The sequence below is a fragment of the Populus alba genome, chromosome 18 (assembly GCF_005239225.2).
Source record: "Populus alba chromosome 18, ASM523922v2, whole genome shotgun sequence".
Classification (NCBI taxonomy): domain Eukaryota; kingdom Viridiplantae; phylum Streptophyta; class Magnoliopsida; order Malpighiales; family Salicaceae; genus Populus; species Populus alba.
Genome location: NC_133301.1, coordinates 1301993 through 1325905, shown reverse-complemented (window position 1 = coordinate 1325905; position 23913 = coordinate 1301993). Strand labels below are relative to the sequence as shown.

Genomic DNA, 23913 nt, shown 5'->3' with positions numbered 1-23913 from the left:
TATTTTGAGCACAAAATAAAGGTTTGGTAATATCTTGTTTAAGAGGTATTGAGCAGATATATGATTTTAATGAGTTTGTTTATCTGGATAAATTAAAGTAAGTTGAATGATGAATACCTTGCTTTATGGAATTTGCAAATTATTTTTCTATTTTAACGCTTTGATTATTAGGGACTAGTAATAAGCTGGTTGGGGGTGTGATTAGTACTTAAAAGTGCATATTTATCAAGGTTTTATTTCATCATTTTGCACTTAAAGTATCAATAACTCCTTAACTAAAGCATGTTTTATAATAACAAGTCTAATACTATAAAATGCCCTAATATATGGTAAATGTTCATCTTAAATGCAGGCCTATCACATAAATCAAAGGATTGATTGATGAATTCAACTACTGAAATTTGTGAAGATAAAGAGAGGGTGAAACTTAGAGAAGAGATGTTGGTGCAGTCCAAACTGGAACATTGTTCGGTAATTGGGTCATATCTCGAGTTCTAGAAGTCCAAATGATCTCAAATTTTTACAAAGATTCAGTAAGACATAGGCCTACAACTTTCATGTTTTCATCAAGATCTAAGAAGGCCGTTTTCAAGTCCAAATTATAGCAACAACAGAGAAGTCTGAATCTATCCTACAGCCAAAACATTGTTCAGTGTTTGGCCAATATCTGGAGTTCTAGAAGTCCAAATGACCTCCATTTTTTTTTCCTGAAAAGCTGAGTCAATTTCCTACAACTTTCATGTTTACCAGAGAATCCAGTTCGGATGGTAGTATTTTTGTTTTATTCAGACAAGAAGATAAGGATTTTCACAAAGTCAAAAGTTGGCCACCCACTCAACAATTAGTCATCAAATCAATAATTCTGAATTTTGGCCTATAAAAGGAGGCATTTGCCATTCATTTGGGGGTTTGGTTGTTCAGATCAAGTTCATGCTCTTTATTTCTCTCTTTATATTTTTTTTGTAATTTTTAAGTTTTGCTTTCATTAATATCTTGTTTATGCTTTTCATTTCCTTTCCTTTACTTAGTTAACTTGTATTTTCTTTATGTTCTTGTTTTGTTTATTTATGTTTCTCTTCTTCATTATGTTTAGCTAAGTTTATTATGTCAAGGTGAAAAGGTAACACTAATGGTGTAAGAATAAGTATGGTGTAAACTCAACATGGACCTTAATGTTTAATATTAACATGTCTTATCTTTTTATCTTACTAATTCTTAATACCTTGCTTGTTAAATGGTTAATCTAGATTTGTGTTGTATAACACTTGGTACAGCAAATGCTTGGCACTCTCATAACCCAACCGTAAGTTAGCATCATGAATTCCTGACAATATTTAAAAGTTTGGTGTTATGTAATTAAGATAATTAATATGATCATGTTAATAATTTATAATGAGCTATTAATGACAAATCATCCTATTGGAACCTCCTCCGTGTGTGGTTTTCAAATTGAGTAATAAGAGTTTATACCATACTTGTTTGAAATACCATTGGTGGATCCTCTAACCTTGACATTTGTTTTTATCATTGTTTAATCCTTACATTAATCTTTCATCTCAAAGTTCTCATTAATTTCTTCATCTTCTTCTTTTATTATTAATACTACTACTACTACTTACTACTACTACTAGTATTATTATTAGTACTATTATTACTATTATTATTATTATTACTATGATTATTTACATTCTGTTTATATTATATAATATATCTTTTTTTATCTTTTCATAAACTCAGTATATAGGTTGGAAACCTGTGACCCGATCTTTTAGATCATTCTCAGGTATAACAACGTCACGTACTGAGTATTATTATTATTATTATTATTATTATTATTATTATTATTATTATTATTGTTGATGTTGTTGTTGTCTTGTTATTTATAATTTATACAATTAACCTCTCTATGGTTCGACCCCGGTCTTGCCGGGTTATTTATTACTTCGACACTCCTGCACTTGGGAGAAGACATCAATCTTTTGGTAATGTCATCCATCATTTTACCAAACATAACAATGTGTTCCTTGAATTTCATCCTTCTTGTTTTTTTGTCAAGGATCAATAGACTAGAGAGACTCTTCTTCAAGGACCCTGTGAGAATGGTGTTTATCCTCTACCTTATCCCCATGCCTCCACTCTCATTGCACTAGTTCATGAATGCACATCAATAACTGGCTAGCATCAACGCCTAGACCATCCTTCCTCCAAAGTTGTTGACAAAATGATCTCATCATTCTCTCTTCCTGTTTTGAGCAATTCATCTACATCTCATTTTTGTGATTCTTGTTCTATTAATAAATCTCATCGCCTGCCTTTTCATAAACATGGTCTCACTAGCTTTGCCCCTTTTGATTTAATATATACCGATGTTTGGGGACCATCACCACAAATTAGCATTTAAGGTCATAAATACTATGTGATCTTTATTGATCACTTCACAAAATATGTCTGGTTCTTTCCCCTTCGAAACAAATCAGATGTTAAAATCATTTTTTCTTAATTTCATAAAATGATACTCAATTGGTTCAATGCTAATATCAAAAGTCTTTACTCCGATAATGGTGGAGAATTTGTCACTCTACAACCATTTCTTACACTCCACAACATCATCCATTACACCACAGCCCCACACACCCTCACCAAAATGGAGTTTCAGAGCGTCGTCATAGACACATTATAGAAACAGGCACCACACTTCTCAGTCACGCCAACCTCCCTTCCTATTTCTGATCCTATACTTTTGCTATAGCAACCTATCTAATCAACCGATTGCCCTCTCCTATTCTTCATCATAAATCTCCCTTTCAAACCTTATTCGTAGCAGCTCCCAATTATCTCAAACTCAAAACATTTGGTTGCTTATGTTTTCCATGGCTGAAACCCTACCAGACACATAAACTCCAACCCAAGTCTGTTCCATGTGTGTTTCTTGGTTATTCCAATACACAAAGTGCATGTCTTTGCTTCCACTTGCCTACATAAAGATTGTATATCTCACGACATGTTACGTTTGATGAAAACACATTTCCCCTACAGAACATCATCAACTAGTCCACCTCCAAGTCTTCCTTACTTGCTGCTCCTACTGTATCTGCTCCACTACTACAACTTGTTCCCCCAACCAACCAAGCCCTCCTTACACCAGTCTCTACTGTCCATCAAGAAGAGCTCTCTCTCCCTACATCCAATTCGGACACTATAGTCTCCACCGTTCAAGTAAATCTTCCAGCTCTAGTTGTTTCTCAAAGACGACATAATATGACCACTCGATCTATGAACAACATCTTTGTACCCAAGCAGCTTCACAACACCACAACACATCCATTACCTGACTACACTGAGCCCACATGTGTTAGTCAAGCACTTAAAAATCCACTTTGGCGCAATGTCATGTCAGAAGAAACTACTACATTACTCAATCATGCTACTTGGGACCTTGTCCCCCCTGCAGCCAATCAAAATCTTATACGCTGCAAATTTGTCTTTCGAACAAAATGAAATCATGATGAAACCATCAGCAGATACAAAGCTCGTCTGGCTGCCAAAGGCTTCCACCAAAGACCAGGCCTTGATTATTCCCAGACATTCAGCCCAGTTGTCAAACCAACTACAATTCATTTAATTCTCTCCATTGCTGTCATGAATGGTTGGTCTCTTAGGCAGCTTGACATAAATAATGCCTTTCTTCATGGCAATCTTGAAGAAACAGTGTTCATGCATCAACCTCTCGACTTAAGAGATATTTCCAAGCCTGACTATGTTTGTAAACTAAAGAAAAGTATTTCTGGCTTGAAACAGGCACCTTGCTAGTGGTATAAAGCTTTTCGGGATGCTCTACTGCAATTTGGCTTTGTTCACTCAGCTACGGACACATCTTTATTCATATATGTCTCTAACAGTGTTCTTTGCTATTATCTTGTGTATGTTGATGACATTATTATCACAGGCAACGTCTTCATATTTGTAGATGTTATCATCAACAAACTCAGCCATACCTTCTCTGTCAAAGACATGGGACATCTCCATTTCTTTCTTGGCATTGAAGTCATCCCTACAGCCAAGGGCCTTTTCCTTTCACAACACAAATACATCCGAGATTTACTCTCTAAAACATCTATGGATATGGCCAAAGACATTCACACTCTACTGTCCACCATCACTCCATTAACTTTATCGGATGGTTCAACTCCTACAGACAGCACAAATTATCAAAAAGTTATTGGGGCTATGCATTATCTTGGTCTGACTAGACCTGACATTGCATTTGCAGTAAATCGCCTTTCCTAGTTCATACACAAACCAATAGAATGCCACTAGATTGCAGCAAAATGAATTCTCAGGTATTTCAAGCATACAATGTTTCATGAGATTCTTATTCAACAGAGCAACCCCTTAAATCTACAAACCTTTGTTAATGCGGACTGGGCTGCTAACACTGATACAAGGATCCCCACCACTACTTTTATCACTTTTCTAGGTTCTAATCTTGTTTCTTGGTCTGCACGCAAACAAAGAGTTGTATCGCGTTCTTCTACAGAAGCTGAATTTCATGCCTTAGCAGTTGCAACCTCTGAAACAGTCTGGCTTCACTCCTTAATCACAGAACTTGGTTTACATCTTAAAAATCCTCCTTAGGTTTTTTGCGATAACATTGATGCAACTCATTTTAGCCTAAATCCAGTGCAGCACACTCGAATGAAACACATCGACATTAATCTTTTTTTTGTTCGTGATCTTGTCCAAAAAGGTCGCATTACTGTCAATCATGTTCACACTTTAGATCAGCTTGCAGACTTGCTTACGAAACCTCTTCCACGTAATCGTTTTCAAGTCTTAAGATCCAAGACTGGAGTTATTGATGGTACCTCCATCTTGCGGAGGCATATAAGGAAAGCAATCACTCTCCCAGAAATCACTCTTTCAACAGCATCAGTTCCTCCACAAAATCCTCACTCGCCGAAATCAAATCCTTACGTTTAAATTGAATTATGTATAGCTTGCAGTTAGTTACAGAATAGCAAAACTTCAGGCTTAATAAGCTCCTCAATTATGTATTTATACATGCATAATGTAAATGAAAACATGTGTGAAGTTATTCCATTAAATTGCCTCTTCTTTATTCTTTACCTTCATGCGTTTTCTACTCCATTTTCTTTAGTCATTCAAGAGCATAGATTTGTTAAGTTTCGTTTGCTATTTATATCAAGTAATTAATAAAATTTTAGTAAATTTATTTTACTCATTCAATTTATTTAATATATATATATATATATATAAGTTAATTAGAAAGAATGGTTTCACAGCCATCAAACAATAAGCTTTCATGAACAAGATCATAACCTGCTATGCTCTTTTATAAATCACAATGATGATTTTTTTTTGTAGCAAAGTCAGATTAAACTAATGGTCACTTGAGACAATATTGAATTACATTATGGGTCACTCAAATAATGGCTCAAAGATTTTACTTAATAAAAGATTTCAAGAATAAATAAGGTATATTTATTACTTTATCAAATGAAAATTGTCTTACCTTAATAAAAGATTTCAAGTACAAAATGAAGATTAATTATACATAAAAAATAATAAAAAAATATTTTTTAAATATTTTAAAACATCCCATTTATAATTTCCCTCAAGGCCCTCATTCATCTTAAGTCAGCGCTACATGGAGATCATCAACCATACCATATTTATATCGCTTTTAAGAACTACTAGCTAGATTCTTTGAAATTTTGAAAAAAAAAAAAAACAATAACTTAATTTATATGGTATTTGGATAATTTGGCTATGAGTGTAATCTATGTCTCTCTCTCTCTCTAAACATTTTCTATTTAAGTGATTAAGATTTTGAGAATATTATTAATAAGAACGGCTTTAATTTTAAATTAAGTAGCTATTGTTTCAAATTTTAAAAGTAAATATTTGGTTTAGAACTTGGGTTTGCCAAAAACATATACATGTGCATATTGTGCTTGGAGTTTAAAGAGTTTCAAGTTTAGTGGATTTGTGCTTCACATTTCCAATGGAAGTCATGGGTGCCTCATTAAATATATAGAATGTCTTCAAATTTCAACATCTAAAATCATGCTTTCCCTTTACCATCGAACTCAAGTCTCCCACCTCAAGAATAAGTGGATATCTACCTTATCATTGACTTGGGTCAATTAGCACTTTGCTAATAATCTTAATTTTGTTTGCTTTCATCACTTGGAGAGTCTTCATCTTTGATTTCCTTGGTGCTGCTATGATGATTTTATTATGGGATGTTTGAAAATGTAATAATAGTTGTTTTTTAAAGTGTTTTTCACATGAAAATGTATTAAAATATTATTTTTTTTATTTTTTAAAAAATTATTTTCAACATTAACATATCAAAATAATCTAAAAATAATTTTAAAAATATAAAAATAAATAATATTAATTATAAAATAGCTATTTAAGATATAGATTCTAGTATTAGTTAGTGGGGGATAGTGGATTTACAACGTACGTGAAAAGAACAGTATTTTCCCATTAAGAGTGCTCGAAATTATTTTCTTTTATCTTTGTTTAGGTTATTGGACAAAGTGAAGAAACTTCTCTGAAGGCGAGATCTTATAGTAATTAATAAAAAGTACTCGTCTTCATCCACTGAAATGGGATGCTAGAGGCGCACTTGGGTTTTATAAATGTATTTTTCTTTTACAATATTGCCATTACCCAAAATTATGGACATCTTGAACTCATCTTTTTACAAAGTACTCCATTCTAATTATTCATTTGAAGGATTTTTGTGATATATTAAAAAAAAACATTAAAAGATTTGAGGTGAATATACTTAGTGATTATATGAACGGTGAATCATCTTTTCTTTTTTTTCCATTTGTATTCTATTTTTTATTAAATTATTTTGCTTTTAATTTAATAATTGTTGTTTGATTTCACAAAATTTACGCTTGGTAAATCATGAAACGATGTTTAGATTATGAATAGTGAATTATGTTGAATTTTTTTTCATTCACATCCTTCATTTATTTTATTAGTTATCTTTAATTCAAAATTTACTCTTTTAATTTATTTAATTAATTATATAATGTACAGAAAGTTTTATTTATTATTTCATTAACTAATGGTTATTTGCATACATATTTAATTTAGCTAAAATTAGTGTGAACACTTATAAGAATGCTTTCAAATTAAGAATTTATGAGAATCATTTCTGTTTTTTTTTTTTTTTTTTTGAAATATAGGAATATAAATATATTCCTATATATGTCGGAGGTTATTTTCCAGAAAATTCGTTCAAAATCCTTAGGTAAATTATAATTGCAACCTCAAAATTTGGATGTTTTTTCAATCAACCACCTGACCTTTTCAAATTAAAATTTTCAGCTTAGCCAATTCTTGGCCAAGACTTTAAAATAACCTCTGATCGCTTCTTATTATTCAGTCAACTTCGCACCCGCAATTTCATATATACATGAATGAAGCTTCCTTTTTTGGTACTGAAATCTTTTTGTTTAATCATAGTATTTAAATATTAAATGCTTTAATTAGTGGTTTCAAATCAAAGGCCAATTAAGCTAGAAAAGTTATCATTGGCCGAGACTTGATTTATTGCGTTACATTTTATTTAAATATTAAATGCTTTTATAGTATATAAGGGCGGCCCCGACGAGCCTATGAGCTGTGCAACACAACTACGTCCGAGTCCGAGAAGAGCTACTTTGTTTCCAATGGCCACCCCAATTTCCATCTCTCTTCTGAATGTTTTTCTTCTTCTATTCTCTTTGGAAAAGGGCTATGCTGTTGAAGAAAATGAGGCTACGAAAAGCTATCTTCATGTTGTTAAAGTCAATTCTCTTCTGCCAACAACTGCCTGCAACCACTCTTCTTCTAAAGGTTTAATCACCATTCGAGCAATCTTATCTTGATTCGTGTTTATTAATTATACATATATTCAACTTGGTTGAATATCCTATGTTGGTTAAATCACAATTCTTTATTTAGATTCGATGTTTTTAATTTAATAGTTTAACTTATTAAATGAAATTATGATCAATATTATTTTTTAACAGATACACATACAAAATAATTCTTTGAATAATACGACATGAATATCTAAATTCCTACTTTGATTTGTCAGCTTAGATTTTATTTGATAATGTAATTTAACTTGTTTTTATAGTGTTTTTATCTGAAAATACATTAAATTTATATTTTTATAAATGTTTTAATGATTTTAATATTCTGTTGTCAAAAATAAAAATAAAATATCATTTTAATACATTTTCAATTGAAAACATATTTTTAAAAGCACTATACATTGCATAACCGAACATATTCTTACTTTAAAAAGATAAAAAGAACAATTGAAAATCATGTCTACTTGTCGTTTGTTTGTTTAAGTACAATCCCTCTTAAAAAAATCACTCCAAAAGCTTTATCCTTTTTATTTTATTTCATAAGAACCCTCTAAACAAATACAAAAGTCATGCATGATATCTTACTAGCTGATATGGCGAGTCACGAATGATGTTTTATAAATAATTTACTTGTCAGATAAATAAATCATTATATTACATGTTGTTATTGTTAGTAAGACTTTTTAGTATAAACTCTCTCTTTTTGTAGTCAAATAATCTGGGGCAGAATGAGGGGTGCAAGTGGGGGTCACAGTCCCTTAAAGTTTAAAATAATCTTTGAAATTTAATATTTATTTTATAGAAGTTTAGCATGTCAATATATTCTTGGACTCTCTCCAATCTCAATTTCTTAGCTCTGCCCAGCCCCGCCCTGTTCTATATCTAAAACTTTGAAATTCTTTTCAATAAAATGAATTCATGGATGGTTCAACACCTAATTAAGACCACCTCAGGTAATCACACTAATTCGAGGTTTATGCATTTCAGTTTCAAACAGTTTATCCCTGGAGGTGGTGCACAGGCATGGCCCATGCATTGGTATAGTGAATCAAGAGAAAGGAGCAGAAGCTCCTTCTAACATGGAAATCCTCCTTCGAGACCAATATCGAGTGGATTCAATTCATGCTAGGCTCTCAAGCCGTGGCATGTTCCCGGAGAAGCAGGCTACATTGCCGGTCCAGTCTGGTGCATCTATCGGTGCTGGTGATTATGTTGTTACTGTGGGTCTCGGCACACCGAAACAAGAATTTACCCTCATATTCGACACCGGCAGCGATATCACTTGGACTCAATGTGAGCCATGCGTGAACTCTTGCTACAAACAGAAGGAGCCAAGGTTAGATCCGAGCAAGTCTACTTCATACAAGAACATTTCGTGTTCCTCGGCGTTGTGCAAGTTAGTCGCGTCAGGTAAGAAATTCTCGTAGGAAAAGTAACTCAATAGTAAAGCATGAAACCGTCAATGATATCAAATGATTCCTAAGTTTTTCGTCGCATTGGATTCTTTAGCGCATATATATGCGCCAAATGCTGGCGGAATTTCTTATAAATGTTGTGATATCCAATGTCAAAACCTACCTTATTTGCCATTCAAGATAAAAATAAAAAATAAAAAAAATTATCCACTAACTACGAATAATAATGAAGGCTTGACTACAAAATGTATTTATAATGCATTTTTCTCAAAATATTTGTATAATTCTCAAAGATTTCCCCTGAAACTCAATTTTATATCGTAGAAATTTTCTTAATTATATGACTAACATATAAACAATAAATTAATTGATGTGTTTTATCATCTTCGATTACATAACGAAAATCTTTTCTTCTTTTAAATCTATGCTCCTTGTACATTTGAACGAGATTCAATCCTAATTTTTCATTTTATAGCAGGGTGTTAACAATAAGATACAGATTAAATCTATGCTCCTTCTACTATGCAGAAGGTAGGCGCCAAAGTTGTTCTTCTTCGACATGCCGTTACAAAGTGCAATATGGAGACGGCTCCTACTCAATCGGATTTTTTGCTGCAGAAACATTAACCCTTTCATCATCAAATGTGTTCGAGAACTTCTTATTTGGGTGCGGGCAACAAAACGATGGCCTATTTGGACAAGCAGCCGGTTTGCTGGGACTTGGTCGGTCCAAGTTAGCCTTACCATCACAAACTGCTAAAGAATACAAAAAGCTCTTCGCTTATTGCCTACCGGCATCCTCCAGCTCCAAAGGTTACCTCAGTCTTGGTGGAGAAGTCTCCAAGTCTGTGAAATTCACTCCTTTGTCTGCAGACTTTGACTCGACGCCATTTTACGGCCTGGACATAACCGGGCTAAGTGTTGGAGGGCGCAAGCTATCAATAGATGAATCGGCTTTTTCAGCTGGAACCGTTATTGACTCTGGCACGGTCATCACGAGACTGCCTTCGACAGCATACTCCGAGCTCAGCTCAGCATTTCAAAATTTGATGACAGCTTATCCTTCGACAAGTGGGTATTCTATTTTCGATACGTGCTATGATTTTAGTAAATATGACACGGTAAGGATACCCAAGGTTGGTGTGACCTTCAAAGGCGGAGTCGAGATGGATATTGATGTGTCAGGGATTTTGTATCCAGTGAACGGTTTGAAGAGGGTTTGCCTAGCTTTCGCAGGAAATGATGATATATCAGTTTTTGGAAATGTTCAGCAAAGGACTTATCAAGTGGTCTATGATGGTGCAAAAGGAAGGGTTGGATTTGCCCCTGGTGGTTGTAGCTGAAATGACAAACAAGAACCATGACCAATTGCAGCTCCATTACAAATAAAGGAGTGTAAGATCAGCTTATATGTGGATGCGAGCTGAAATGAAATATATAGGAAAAAATAATTAAAAGGTGTGTGTAGTAACTTAAGAAACTTTACATACAACATATGCAATAAGCTCTCTACAAAGGGACTGGGATTCAATTCTTTGTTCCTTTGCTTTGTACATGCAAGAAGCACAAAAAAGTGTATATTCTAGCCCAAAGGGAGCGGTAGGAGATGCTTCACAGGGTTGAAGCTAGTATGAGTGCTTTAAGCTAAAAAATTATGTGGAATTTATAACTACTTTATCAACAATAACAACCTTCTTGTGGTGAAATGAGGTTATTACAATTCCAGAGGATATTTTAGAAGTGAAATCCTATCGTGGGTAAGAATAATAGCTCATATTAGCTTTATATTACATCAAGTTGGATATTGTCTCAAATCTCATTATCATTTTGCTAGCAGAAACATGGCCACCTAGCTACAACCCGATCAGACAGCGTAGAATCTTGCTGGGATATTTTAAATAGAAAAAAAAAAAAAACATTAGCAAGCGTTTCATGTTTTGTCCTATGATATCCTGTATCTTGACAAATCTATGTTTCTAGTCTTCGTTAGCCACTTGAAGGAGTTTTCACTAGATAATCAGCGAGGGTCTGCCCGATCAGATAGTCTTCGTTATTTGGGTATGTTTGTTTTAGCTTTTATGGTTGAGGTTGTGGTTGGGTACAATCTAATTATGCACAAAACTCAACCACAAAAGCTATTTTTTCTTGTTTTTTATAGTTTTTTTAGTGGGTCTCACACCCAAACTCAACCTCAACCTATAAAACAAACACACACTTAGGCAGCCTGTTCATATGAGAACATCATTATGATGTCTTTTTATCAGTTGAGGGGCCTCCCGTGATTAATATATTGATTCAAAGTTTCTAAATACACTAATAAAGTAACATATTTAGTGTTTGGTATTCTATACAATGATAAATTAAACAAGATAATTTTTTATAAAGTTATTTGGTGTACCTTTGATTCAAATACAGAAATTAATTTTTCAAATTATCTTCCTTTGGTCTTAAAACTCTATTTTTTCATTTATTGTTCTTCTAATTTGGAGCTTAGATTTTGTTATTGTAAATGTATTTTGAGTAATATTTCCGTAAGTTGGTGGACCTTTTTTAGAAGTTTAATTAAATAAGATGATGTTGTTGGAATTCTAAGAGGCTGATTACATTTATTTTGTTTGCATTAAGAAATAACCTATAAAATCTTAAAGATAAATGATTGATCCTTAAAAATAATATATTTTTATTTGAATATACTCTTAAATATTTTTACAACTAAGTACCTTCTATCTACTTTAATAACTTAATTTTTAAACCTTTTTTTTGTTTATATTTTTGAAAATTAGAAAAAATATATATAAGTTTTTAGTAAATTTAGTCATTTTTTTTATTCTTGTCATTTTTTATTTAGTTTTTTTGTGATAGAAATAAATCATAAAATCATTAAAAAAATATATAAAATCTAAAAAACAATACATAGCTCGAGTTAAAATTAGACCAATAGTTGAGTATCTCAAGCAAAAATAAAGTTTGAGAATTTTTGGGTCATAATTAAGGATTGAATTGAAAATAAATTGAAAGAAAAATGGTTTAATTTAATTTAATTTGACTAAAATTGAAAGAAATTTGAATTTCAAAGATGATTTTAAAATGAATATCCAATTTAGAAAATCAATTAAGGGGCTTAATTATTAAAGAAGATTATAATTAGGAGTCGATTTGGCTCTTTAAAATGAAGAATTGAAGAAATAAGAAGTCATATGAGAGCAATAGAAAAATCAAAGGGCATGTTGTAGTTCATTGAGGGGTGAAATTAAAAAAATAAAAAATAAAAATTGACCAAAATAAAAAAAAAAGAGAGAAAAAAAATTGACCAAACATAATCCTGAACCGACATGACGACATCTACGTACACTTTAGTTTAAGTATAATAATTGTTTTTATATGTGATGATATGCATGTTAAGATGAAAAACGAAAACCGAACCACCGCCGGTTTCTGCTGATATACTTTTGGATTGGATCCTTTCCGAATGGAATCACTGCGCAATCAACGGATCGGTGAAAGACTTGTAGTTGACATGTATAAAGTACAAGTCTCCGAAACAGTCTTCTTAGGTTATTATTTTCCATGCCAGAACTCTTACGTTCTATTATTTTTATCACAATATTCAAGAAAAATCGATGTCTAAACCCAGAAAAGAAGATGAATAAAAGAGAATTACAAGTGATGGCTGGAAAGCAAGAGGATCTGAGAATGTTATTCGAGAAAGAAGAATGATGGGAGTGAGAACACCTTATGGTATCTGACAGTGTTATAAAAGACAGCAAGCTGTGATGAGGCTGCCTTGAGCAGGACTTCAGCATTACGAGGAACTGTTACTGAGGAACTGTGTCTTCAACATTCAAGTAGTTGACATCAACCACAACTTCTCCCAAATCATCTGCCAAGAACAACAATAGATGTCGATAACCCTGCTAGAACTTAAGCAACATGATGCATAGAGAAGCTTTTCATTATTTATAAATATATGTTATAATACATGACATAAACTATTACGCTGCCTAGTGGTAATTAAGGACCTTACACATTTCACAATCAAATAAAATCACTAATATAAAATTTGAATTCATAAAATTTGGAACAATAATATTTGAATGAAAAACCATGAAAGTTTCAACCAAGACTCGTATACTAGTAATAGTTCTTGGTTATCCTTCCAACAATGATAGATTTTTCAAGCAGTAAAACTCTCAACTCCTAATTATTACATGTGTGTGTATTATAATTTTAAATAAAATTCTACTGTGTATTTGAGTCACTTAATGACTCTATAAAAGATAACAAATATACTAAGAGGCATGAAGGTTTTACTCTAGTCCCCCTCATGTTTTTTTATTTATCACTATAGTGTGATTACTTTTTTGATCATCATCATTCTTTGATTTAATAATAATAATAATAATAATAATAATAATAATAATAATGATGCTATTAATTATTAATAATGATAACAGTAATAATAATAATTTTCTTTTGTAATAACAGTAATAATAGCTATTAATTATTAATAGTAATAACAGTAATGATGCGTGGAGAAAACGCGCCGCCACTGTTTCATGCCCAGAAACCTTCCATCACTGTTCCCGAGGCTTTCTTTTGTAATTTTCAGACGTTGATAGGTGTTTTTAGATACTTTTATTTGATTTATTTTTAATTCTTGTTATTTGTAACATGTAAAAGATGGTGCATGAGAAAATTATAATAAAAACAAATGTGTGTGTGTGTTTGTATTTTTATTTATGTTATTGAATTATAAAAATAAAAAAGATAAATGAATTAAGTGTTTAATTTGAATATGTTAAATATCTTAAGGATAAATAAAATTATATTGTATTTCTCTTGAAAATGTAGAATATGTTTCTATATTTATTTTGGGATTTAATAATTGATTTATTAAAGCCTTAATAATTTGATTAATATTTCAAATCATATCAAACCGCATAGCAGTTTATTTCAAGTAAGGTGTAGGGTGTGCTACGGGTGCTAAAATTCTCTAGCCATAACTAGTCTCTAACCCTCAATTCTAACGATGACCAATAAATTTGGATTTTCTAGTAACCCTCAATCAAATATTAGGTGACGACTTTCAAAGAACCAATCAAGTAAACAATGAAAAAATCGTCGGCCAATCACCGCGCAATTGACGTGCGACAATTATTATTTTTTGAATTGTTATTTTTTAAAAAAATGTGTGATTGATTTTTTCATATATATAATTTTATCATTCAATATTTAATTTACTTTTATTCTTTAATATTTAATTTACTGGAAATTGAACATCATAATTTTTCTAGATTTTGGTGTTTTGAATCTAATAACTCGAATCATAAGTTTTAAAAATTTATATATTAAAAAAATATTATAATTTTTTTATTTTTTTACAGGTTATTTTAATCATATAATCTAGATTGCAGATTTGGTGAGATGTCCTTTCTTGACCTAGGCATAATTAGCATTGTTAAATGTTCATTAGGACTAATTTTTAATGTTTTTTTTTTATCTCATTTCAATTCCTAAATATTATTTTTTGTATAAAAAAAAAAAATTTGATCCCATGACAAAGTGTGGACACAGAGACCAGTATTTCCTAGCATTCAATGGTGTCCGAATCCCGTTTATTGATCTCTCACGGAAAATCCATATTTTCGTATCCTTCAAGGAATTATAGGGCTTCTAGAATTACTAGAACTTGTATGATCAATGGTAATTGACAAATGTCTTTTCTTGACTTTGAAAGTCTTAGTCTTTCGTGAAATCGATCGAATCTTAAATTTGAGTTGACGAACTAAAGTGAAAGCTATCTTAATTCTAAGAAGTTATATGAGGTTATTGCTAGGAATAATTTTATATTATTTTCTAGTACAAACTTATAAATTATTAATATTTTTTTATTTAATTATTTTAATTAATTTGAGTGAATATAAGAAGATTTGAATTTTTCATCATATTATATAAAAAAATATTGTTAAATGAAACTTTAAAAATAATTTAATTTTTTTATAAAAAAAAAACCTTGTCCCCGTCAATTTTTCCCCGTAAAAATTAATATTGTGGAAAAAGACTTCATTTATTGGCGTGTTTTGCCGTTGATTGGATAGGGAACATGCAAATCACTCACTCACTGCACATGCAATCCCTCGTTGTTTGAAAGCTCCAAGCCGACAGACTAAACGCGGTAACGTGTAATTTGTGGTTGAGAATGAAGTGAGAATATTTCCAAAAGGTGGAGAAAAAAGGAGGAGCAGCTAGCCAAGTGGTCATCTCTTATTTTGTATCATATGAAAAATAGACAATGATATGGGAGAGGAAGTTTCCTTTTTTTTTTTGTTTTTTTTTTAAATTAAAAATATATATATATATATATATATATATAAACATAGAATATAATTACGAAAAAGCTTTAAATCCCACATTAAAAAAATAATTTTTTTCTTGAAAATATAGAGCTAGTATATATACTAAAAGGTTTCAAATTTCATATTGAAAAAACATAATTTTTTTCTTATGAACATAAAATACATATACAGAAAGGCTTCAAATCCCGCATTGAATTTTTTTTTTTCTTGAGAACATAGAGTTATATATTAAAAGGTTTGAAATCCCACAATGAAAATATATTATGTTATCCTCTTAAGTTGAAGTACTTAAACCAAAAAAAAAATTTTTTTATCTCATATTGAAAAAATATAACTTTTTTCTTGTGAATATAAAGTATATATATGAAAGGAATTAAAATCATATATTAAAAAACTTTAAAGGGTTTCAAATATCACATTGAAAAAATAAAATATTTTTCTAATATTTATGTAGTAATCTTTAAAAAGTATTCATAACCAACTAAAAAAATATGAAAAAAAAAGGTATAGAAGAAAAATCACATTTGAAAAAAAAAATCTTGTTTGGGTTCCCCTAAGTCAACCGGATTTTGCCGTTGCACCGACTGGTCTTTTAACAAACCCGAAGTAGTTCAGCCATCGAGTCTCATGCCGGTCCAAGTTTAATAAATATATGTGAAAAAAAGAATTTATTATGAATGTACCAATTTAAACATGGATGATTTACTTCAAACCCGGTTACAAATGAATTGTTTAGCATGAGAAAAGCCAACCCCAAACTTTACTTATCATTAAAAAAAACCCTAATTAATTTCATGAGTCAAAGCATATTTACATTTTTATCTATCCTGTTCATGGAAAGATATTTTTATAATGAAGAACAATTAGAAAGCTTAATCTATTGATTAGCCAACATATATATATATATATATATATATATATATATATATATATATATATATATAATGATGGAAATTACAACACACAAAAATATAACTATAATATTTCTATCATACCTGTATTATTTCCTATACAGATACGTGTTATATTATTCATATATCTATCATTAAGGTTTAAGGTATAATAAATATATAATAGTGAAACCTCTGAATAACTAAAAAAAACCCTTTAAATATGGTTTGTTGCAATCAATGCTTCCTTTATTCTTATCTTAAATTTGTAAGTTAATGAATGACCCACAAATTAATTTTAATGCAAAAGAAAAATATCCTAGTTATTTTGTTCATTTCGATGGAGCTTCCTAATTGGATGGAATGGAATACCAAGTCCATAAGAGCTATTAAGAATATCGTCTTGTTTTTGCCTTTTTCTAAAGTTGATTAGTATGTTTGTTAGGTAACGGTGGAAATTACTTTTTAAAAATATTTTTTTATTGAAATTTATAAAAATAATTTTTTTTTAACATTGATATATTAAAATCATAAAAAAATATATTAATTTAATATAATTTTAAAAAATATATATTTTAAAAAACAAGCTTTAATGCACTACCAAAAACATGCTAATAAAGAAGAATAAAAACTTTGCTTAGCTGGAATTGTCTCCCTCGATGAGACAAATTACTTTGACTTGGGTTTTTAAGGTCTGTACGTCTTCCATAACCCGCGCGGCTGTGATTGAACCGTATTATTTAGCTTATATAAGGCCGGTGAGGCTAGCCAAGAAAACGATGTGGGTTCATAATCTGTGACAACAAAGTAAAGTATTTGTTTCTCATGGCTACTCCCATCTCTCTTGCCTTTCTCCCCTATGTTTTTCTTTTTCTTCTTTGCCCTTTATGCTCTCTGAAGAAAGGGCAAACCGTTGCCGCAAATGAGACCACAAAAAGTTGCTTTCGCAATGTTAATGTCAATTCTCTTTTGCCTTCAAGTGTCTGCGACCATTCTAACAAAGGTTATATCATGATTTAGGATTTTCTGTATTGTCTTTTAATATTGTGTTTTACATATTACGATTTATTTCTTAACTAATTGTGTGTGTGTGTGTCTGTCTGTCTTGCCATTTAGTCCCAGTGGTGTACTACATTTGAGAGTTGAAACTTAAATCAGTGTTTATTTATTTATTTATTTTTACATTTCTTAATCAATTTCAATGCTGTATTTCAGTTCTCAACAAAGCTTCGTCCCTAAAAGTGGTAAGCAGGTATGGTCCATGCACGGTGACTGGAGATCCGAAAACATTTCCCTCGGCAGCCGAAATCCTCCGTCAAGACCAACTCCGAGTGAAATCAATTCGAGCGAAGCTTTCCATGAACTCAAGCACTACTGGTGCTTTTGATGAGATGAAGACTACAGTTCCAACCACTCACTTTGGAGGCGCATATGCTGTCACCGTAGGTCTTGGCACACCAAAAAAAGATTTCTCACTCTTATTTGATACTGGAAGTGACCTTACTTGGACCCAATGCGAGCCATGTTTAGGGGGTTGCTTTCCACAGAATGAGGAGAAGTTCGATCCTACCAAATCAACCTCTTACAAAAACCTTTCGTGTTCCTCGGAACCGTGCAAGTCAATTGCTAAAGGTAATCAGTATTATTGCTTTAACAAATTCTAGATTTAACAATCAAATTAATCCGCAACCAGGTGATTGTTAAAGATATGGTTTAATTAGAGGTGACAATATATTTTTAAATCATTATTTGGATATGGTTCATTTTCAAGCATGTGTTTAACATCCCTGCAGAAAGCGCCCAGGATTGCACTTCCTCAAATACATGCCTTTATGGAGTCAAATACGGGAGTGGTTACACTGTCGGATTTCTTGCCACAGAAACGCTAACCATTACGCCCTCGGACGTGTTCGAAAACTTTGTGATCGGTTGTGGTCAAAGGAATGGCGGCACATTCTCTCGTACAGCCGGTTTGCTAGGACTAGGCCGCTCCCCTATAGCCTTACCATCACAAACTTCCTCAACATACAAAAACCTCTTCTCTTATTGCTTACCAGCATCTTCAAGCTCCACTGGTCACCTCAGCTTCGGTGGTGGAGTCTCACAAGCTGCAAAATTCACTCCAATAACCTCAAAAATTCCGGAATTGTACGGCCTAGACGTTTCTGGAATTAGTGTTGGAGGTCGCAAACTAGCAATAGATCCATCAGTTTTTAGGACCACTGGAACGATAATTGACTCTGGCACAACACTGACATTTCTGCCATCCACAGCACACTCTGCTCTCAGCTCGGCTTTTCAAGAAATGATGACAAACTATACTTTGACAAATGGAACATCCGATTTCCATCCATGCTATGATCTCAGTAAGCATGCCAACGACAATATTACAATACCTCAGATTAGTATCTTCTTCGAAGGTGGGGTTGAAGTGGATATTGATGATTCGGGGATCTTGATCTCTGTGAATGGTCTGGAAGAGGTGTGTTTAGCATTCATAGATAATGGTAATGACAAAGAGTTAGCAATTTTTGGAAATGTTCAACAGAAGACATACGAGGTGGTCTATGATGTTGCTAAGGGAATGGTTGGATTTGCTCCTAAAGGTTGTTAGCTCAAATTATTGAGAAAAGTGAATCTAGAGCTATTACTCACTATCTTTGTGCTTTGCATTGTATGGCCTTTCTTTTTCCCAAAATATTGAAGGCATCTTATATAACTTGTATCCATTGGGGCTTTTATATATATATTCTCAACAAATATATACTTAATTATATTTAGAGAAAGCATTACAGAAAAAAAAAAAAACTTTTGTTTGTGTGTTTGTTAAGATAGAATTTATTCGAGATTAAGAGGCTGCGTTTTTTAAAATATTTTTTTAAAAAATTAATTTTTATATTTTTTATTTTAAATTATTTTGATAATGTAATGTTAAAAAAAAAAAAATGTATGCTAATGGACACGGAAACTATGTAAAACACTTCATTGGGTGATTGTCTGAGCCAATGATAGGTTTAGATGAGAACGTTCTTTGCTAGAAAGGTTCGGATAAAGTTTTTGAGTGTAAAGAAAAGTCGAGGATGCTGACAGATGACAAGTGGGAAGAGAGGCCAATGATATTATTACCTTGACATCGACCCATCCCTATTAACTGAAAAAAGTAGGAATCCTTGTACATGATTAAGTTATTAACAAACAAACTCTATTTCTGAAGCACCATTTTTGGCAAAATTCCATCAGTAAAATCCTCATACATACAATCAACTTTTAGTTCTCAAACGGATTTGGGTCAATTACTAGAGATGGTTTGTTTTTATGTTATAAGTTGCTTCTTAAATTATTTTTTATCTGAAAAAATCTTAATACATATAATCAACTTTTGGTCATAGAAAGGATTTGGGTTAATTACAAGAGATGGTTTGTTTTTATGTTATAAGTTGTTTTTTTAATTATTTTTTGTTTAGAAAAATATTAAATTGATATTTAAAAAAAATTAAATAGTTTTGATATTCTAAATGTTAAAAAATTATTTTAATATATTTTTCATTAAAAAAATATTTTAAAAAAAACACCCTACATCACATTATCAAACACCAAGCTATCACTTATACATTGTGATTTATTTTATTTTATTTTGGCAATTTAGGGATTCTCTTTGGATTTGCTTGCATTTTGTTTGCCATGTGCACTCAATTATATTGAAGGGTTAAAACCATAGTTTTAAGACCCGGCCCGGTGGTCGGCTCGATCCAAGGCCCGGGTTCTGGGTTTTGACCGGGTCACCGGGTCTTGACCGGGTCGCCGGGTCAAATTTTATTTTTTATTTTTTAAAAAAAAATCAAAACGATGTCGTTTTAGCAAAAAAAAAAAAAAAAGTCAACGGGTTTGGGACCGGGTCTTGCCGGGTCCCGGGTCGACCGGGTCTGGCCGGGCCAATTCCCAAGCGGGTTTTGGTCTTCACCCGGACCGGTCCCATGCCCGAGTCGACCCGCCGAGCCGGTCCGGGTTTTAAAACTATAATTAAAACTCAAGTTTTGGACGGTGAGGATTGTTAGCACGGTCACATTATTACATTATTCAATGCCACCCAGCCAGCTTTTAGTGGATCCTATAGCATTCAATTTCAGCCCATTGAAATTAAGAATTAATTATAAGTTAGTCCTTGTAGTTTATTGAAATAAATTAATTAGTCCATGAGGTGTGAGAAATTGTTAAATAGTTCTCGTGGGTTTCTATATGTTAACAACTCAGTCCTCCATCTTTATTTTGTTAACAGAATGTTGAGATGTCCAAAATTTAATTATTGTTTTTTTAAAAAATAAGCATTGCTTTATTCGGATTTTCCAATATAATTTTAAAAGTCTGGTGGCTTTGACAGTAGCGTCATAAGGAAGTTTCCTCTCATCAAATTATCTATATATGATTCTTTTTCAAACAAATTTAAATGAATTTCTTTTCTTTTCTTTTTCCTGACTTTCGAGTTTGAGATAACGGAGTGAAGGGGAAGGATTTAATCCAAAATCAAGGACTTAATCATGTAATTTTGTGATACAGAGACTCAAGTGAACTCTATACTTAAATAACCTTCCTACCATCGATGAACATTCTCTTGCTCTATCTCCTCTAATTTCCTGCCATGCTATCACACCAAAACACGTGATGATCAGGATTTATCAGTATTTTTCAACAATTTTTTTTTTTTTTTTTTGCTTGAGCTCATTTTTATGATGGTTTAGGCTCAGAAGGGATTGAAAAACAGTTTTAGACCTAGGCTCGTGGATAGGGCCCAAGGAGGCGCTAGGTCCACTGGCCTAGCGTGTTTTCAGAACTAGACGTCAAGGCCTAACACCAATCTTAGTTATTGTTTGTGCCCAGGCTTGTGGCCTGGCCCAACCCAAACTCCTTAGTATTTTTTACTAAACCCAGGTTTTTTAGTTTTGATCCAAAATGTTAGGGGACTTCATGCATCCTTTCCTTTCTCTATGGAGTTGGGTATTTTTCAACTCATTGCATATAACGCAAGGGACTTATTCATTTTGGAGAAATAAGGGGTGTTATAATTGGAAATCTCGGGTATCTCCAAGATCTCTCTTTTTTTTTTCTTTTCTAATTTCTCTCTTCTACTCCAATTATTGTGATAAACCTATTTCTTTTTCTCTCCTCTCTACTTTAAATCTTACTTGGTCCCATAATTTTTATATAATATTTAGTTTAGTTTTATTATTATGATTATTTAGGAATTGAACTTATTTTTATTTAAGTTGAACAAAAAATATTTTTGGATGAAAATTATGGCCACCTACACCTCTATATGTACAATAATCTCTTATGGCCTATCATATTTTTATTTCATTAATAAATGTATAAAAAATATTTATCTTTTATTAATATATATATAAGCAATATTTTATTTTTTATTAATACATATATAAAGAATATATGTCCCTCGTTAATGTTACAATGATAAAATGACTCTTTACAATTTAAACCTTTTATTCAAGCAAAATAACAAGCTTCATGTGGTATAAATATACCTCATGAACCATCAAGGTAAAATATTCATAATTTTTATATTCTTAACATATGGTTCTTATTATTTACAAAGAAGACCTTTTTACTTTAAAAGGGTATTTAATACATACCAAAACAAAAACAAACAATCTAGTTCTTGAGATTTAATGATTTATTGTGATCTCTCTATAAATATATTAACTTAAGTATTTAAAGATCCTTACATCCACCCAAAATGAACTATTTTATATGTATATTGTCACCTTTCTTAGATGTAGAGAATGGATCAAATACTAACAACAGTTTATTAAACTCGTTATCCAACCACCCAAAAAACAATATTCTTAAATATCTTGGATTTTGAAACAACATCACAATCCAAATCATTTCTACAACCTTTAAATATAATTTTGGCCACCACACCTCATCTCCATATAAAGAATAGACCCTCAGAAAAATATAGCTTGAACACTTTTTTAAAAGTCTTAAGAACTGAAGCTTTGAATCTTCAAAACACTCGGTGGTGGTTGGACCCTAAAACATAGCAATAATATTGAGCTTCTCCAACATGAGTTTGGAGAAAGAAGGGAAGGAGAAGGTAAAGTGAGAAATATGTTTTTGATCATTATAAATTTCTTCTAGGTTTTAAATAAGTATTTTAGATTTTAAAATTTTAATAGATTCGGTAATAACTTGATGGTAAACCATAGTAACATAGATATCAACCAAATGTTGAGATGTTTGTTTAATACTTTGATAATCTCATAAAAAAGAAACTGAAATAAATTATGAATACAATTCAAAATCAACCAAATAGTAAATAATAGAATTCATAAAAAAAAAAAAAAACACAAAAAGGATTCAATTGAAAGAAACATAATTGGAATATAGAAATTTTTTTTTTTAAAAGGGACTATTTATCTTTGTTTTTAAACATGACCTAGCGGGTCAACCTTGAAACTATTCGACCTGACTTACTGTCTAACCAAATTTAAAATTAATCAACATAGGAGTTAACTCTAAGTAATCTAGTTGACTTAGTAGGTCCAAAAACAATCTAGATGATCAATGAAAGTATCGTACCCTCGCGAGGGCACAACACCGCGGAGACCTTTCCCGAAGCGGGGATCATGTCAGGGTCTGTGTTTCATGAAAAAGGAAGTCGCCACCTAGTATTATGGTTACTAGGAACTCTAACTGGTCCTTAAAGATTCTAAGGCAAAAGGCTGGTTGCGTAAAAGAAAAGTTTTAGCACCCGTAGTACGCCTTACTTAAGATAAGCTGCTTTGTGTTTGGTTTGTCTTATAATATCTATGGTGTTGGTGTTTTCTAATTCTATCAGTTTTCCTAGGCTAATTTTGCTACGATGAACAAATCGGGGCTCAAATTCTAAAAGAAAGAATGCTTGGCTAATATGGATCCAACCTTTAGATATATCCATAGAGTGCCAGGAAGAACCAATGCAGATCTCTTAAAATTTGTGTTTGATTCAAACTAAATTTATAACCAGTGAATTAAGAGACAGCTAAGATAGAAATCCAAGAAAATTCAGTGTGTTTAAAAGCTCACTTTTCCTTTAATATTTCAAGTATTCGCGACTTGAAATCGCAAAGAAAAAAACGATGTAAGAAATCTAAGGAAATTCAAGGCACTTTAAAAGTCTATTTTTGCCTTACTATTTCATATTTTCATGACTTGTAAATCATGGAACAAAAATCAAAATGTTTCCAATTATAATTGAAACTTCCTTCAAGGATATGCAATTAAATTGTTTTACATAATATTTTGGGCATAATATTTTTTTACTAGGGCTAATCATTTACTAATTCCCTCT

The 23913-nt window shown here is 31.8% G+C and overlaps 2 protein-coding genes across 3 annotated transcripts; both read left to right on the top strand.

The window, feature by feature from the left end:
• Positions 1–7685: 7685 nt before the first annotated feature.
• On the top strand, positions 7686–11046 carry LOC118051159 (aspartyl protease family protein At5g10770). Of its 2 annotated transcripts, none has more exons than XM_073406162.1 (3): positions 7686–7884; positions 8895–9317; positions 9854–11046. In XM_073406162.1, the coding sequence occupies exons 1-3, from the start codon at positions 7719–7721 to the stop codon at positions 10663–10665; spliced, it is 1401 nt and encodes a 466-aa protein (XP_073262263.1). In that variant the 5' UTR covers positions 7686–7718; the 3' UTR covers positions 10666–11046. The 2 variants fall into 2 exon arrangements, with proteins under 2 accessions (XP_073262263.1, XP_034917620.1); XM_035061729.2 differs by having other exon boundaries at positions 9851–11044.
• Positions 11047–17335: 6289 nt separating this feature from the next.
• Positions 17336–19342, top strand: LOC118051160 (aspartyl protease family protein At5g10770). Its single transcript, XM_035061730.2, has 3 exons — positions 17336–17571; positions 17784–18200; positions 18362–19342. Exons 1-3 carry the CDS (start codon positions 17394–17396, stop codon positions 19180–19182), a joined length of 1416 nt encoding a protein of 471 aa, XP_034917621.1. The 5' UTR covers positions 17336–17393; the 3' UTR covers positions 19183–19342.
• Positions 19343–23913: the final 4571 nt, after the last annotated feature.